Consider the following 2,117-nt stretch of genomic DNA (forward strand, 5'->3'; position numbering starts at 1 on the left):
TCAAATTTGGAACACAACTTATTTAGGCATGTTCATGGCCCTAAATGAAAAAAAGTTACAAAATGTCTGGAAGAAAAAGATAAGTTAAATATTATTTCATATACATTGAAAATAGAAATGATAGCTCACTTTTATCATCTGAGTCTGAGAAAGTCTTTTTCAGCACTGAAAATAAAGAGAAAAGGCTCCTTTTTTCCCTTTCCAGGGTAACAAAACACCAACATAACAACATATACCCAAGAAATATATTTAATTTGGGTCTGTACAGTTGCCTTGAAAAAAAAAATGTGGGTCAAATTGACCCGTGAACATAATACAATGGATAAACTGACAGAGTGTGTCTGCCTCCAGAACAATGTTAGGTAGATTGTTCTAGAGTTTGGGAGCTAAATAGAAAAAGGATCTGCCACCAGCAGTTGATTTTGATATTCTAGGTATTATCAAATGGCCAGAGTTTTGAGAACACATCAGAAGTGGAGGACTATAATGCAATAAGGGCTCGCTCAAATACTGAGATGCTAAACCATTCAGGGCTTTATAGGTAATTAGCAACATTTTAAAATGTATACGATGTTTAATAGGGAGCCAGTGCAGTGTTGACAGAACCGGGCTAATAGCCCTAGTACTGAGCCTTGAGGTACTCCATACAGCACTTGTGATCAATATGATACCTCTTCATTGACTGCTTAGAATTGATGGCGGTCGGATAGGTACGATTTGAACCATGCACAATCCACTAATGCCAACATCATTTTCGAGTCTATTCAAAAGAATGTTGTGGTCGATAGTGTTGAACGCAGCGCTAAGATCCATTAGCACTAATAGAGAGATACAACCACGATCGAATGATAAGAGCAGGTCATTTGTAACTCTAACTGTCAGTGTGTGTGTGTGTACAGGTATATATGGTTTATGAGGACACAAATGTGTATAATGACATGGGTACTACAACGTAAACATGGTTTATGAGGACACTTCGCTGTTGACGGCGGATCCCAGCGCTCCGAATGAACAGTGTGAGGAGGACGATCCTTACGTGAGTGTCAGCAGATCCATCTACAGATTCACTTATACAACATACACATACACAAGAGAGACACATCACTTTACATCCATAGGTCAAATATAATATATGAATGTGGCACAAAATCAGAAGCTCCCCAAAAAGAGCATTTTTGATCATCAACCTCAGAAAGTCATGTTAAATATATGCATATTTATGTAAAAATATTTGAAGCATAACTTATTTCAGAGATGCAACATAGTCTATGTTGCGTCTCTGAAATAAATTATGCTTCAAATATTTTGTTACATAGATGCAAAATCAAGAGAGGAACCAGCCATTTGATGTGTTTAAAGCTGCTAGCGTTCATGAAGTAATAGAGGAGTTTGTGCCACTAATGCTGTGTGAAGCAGCGAGTCCTCAGACTGATAGAGACTCACTGCGGCGTTACAGTAGAGTACAGTAGAGTACAGTAGACCTACAGCGTCCTCTAGTGGCCGCAGTGCGTCATTACAGCTCAGCGGTTTACTGTAAAGCTGCTGTTTCATTCAGGGATTTAGTTTCATATGCTTTACATAGTACTTGTGTTGTGAAATGAGTTTTATTTGTGTGTGTGTGGCCGCATGTGCTCTATGTGTCTATTAATGTTGAGTTGACACACAGACTGTTCATCTGATGGCCTGAATAAACGAGTCTTTGAGGATCCCAGCGTTTACAGCTGCAGTCTACAGACCCCAAACACACACCAAAACACTACAAATACACCATCCATACAGTTCAGAACATTGAAACTATATATTTGAGATTATTCAGTTGAAATTAAGTAGGGTACAACGGGGCTAAAAGCACACCTTAAGACAAAATGTGCTATTCACTGCGCCTAAAATGTATAATTGCAGGAAAAATATATACGTTTGTATTGAACATTAATGGAGCAACAGATTTTGTTTGAAAATAAATCATTCAAGTTGTTTATTTTGTTTAAAAATCGGTATTGATACAAATACTTCAGCTAAAATAATGTTGTTGTTTTTTTTGTTTTTTTTAAAAATAATGTTTAAGTTAATACTAGTTCAAAACAATCACTTTAGCAAAGTTTGTACTATTTTCTGCT

The 2,117-nt window shown here is 36.9% G+C and overlaps 1 protein-coding gene across 1 annotated transcript in view; it reads left to right on the forward strand.

The window, feature by feature from the left end:
• The window catches only part of LOC107757189 (collagen alpha-1(XV) chain-like), a 65,498-nt gene that overhangs the window by 24,804 nt on the left and 38,577 nt on the right, over positions 1–2,117 (forward strand). Inside the window, exon 5 of the mRNA XM_016574606.1 lies at positions 971–1,036. Coding sequence (XP_016430092.1) covers positions 971–1,036 — 66 coding nt within the window. The remainder of the gene's footprint in view (positions 1–970; positions 1,037–2,117) is intronic.

Source organism: Sinocyclocheilus rhinocerous, unplaced genomic scaffold (assembly GCF_001515625.1).
Source record: "Sinocyclocheilus rhinocerous isolate Xijiao unplaced genomic scaffold, SAMN03320098_v1.1 scaffold1464, whole genome shotgun sequence".
Lineage (NCBI taxonomy): Eukaryota > Metazoa > Chordata > Actinopteri > Cypriniformes > Cyprinidae > Sinocyclocheilus > Sinocyclocheilus rhinocerous.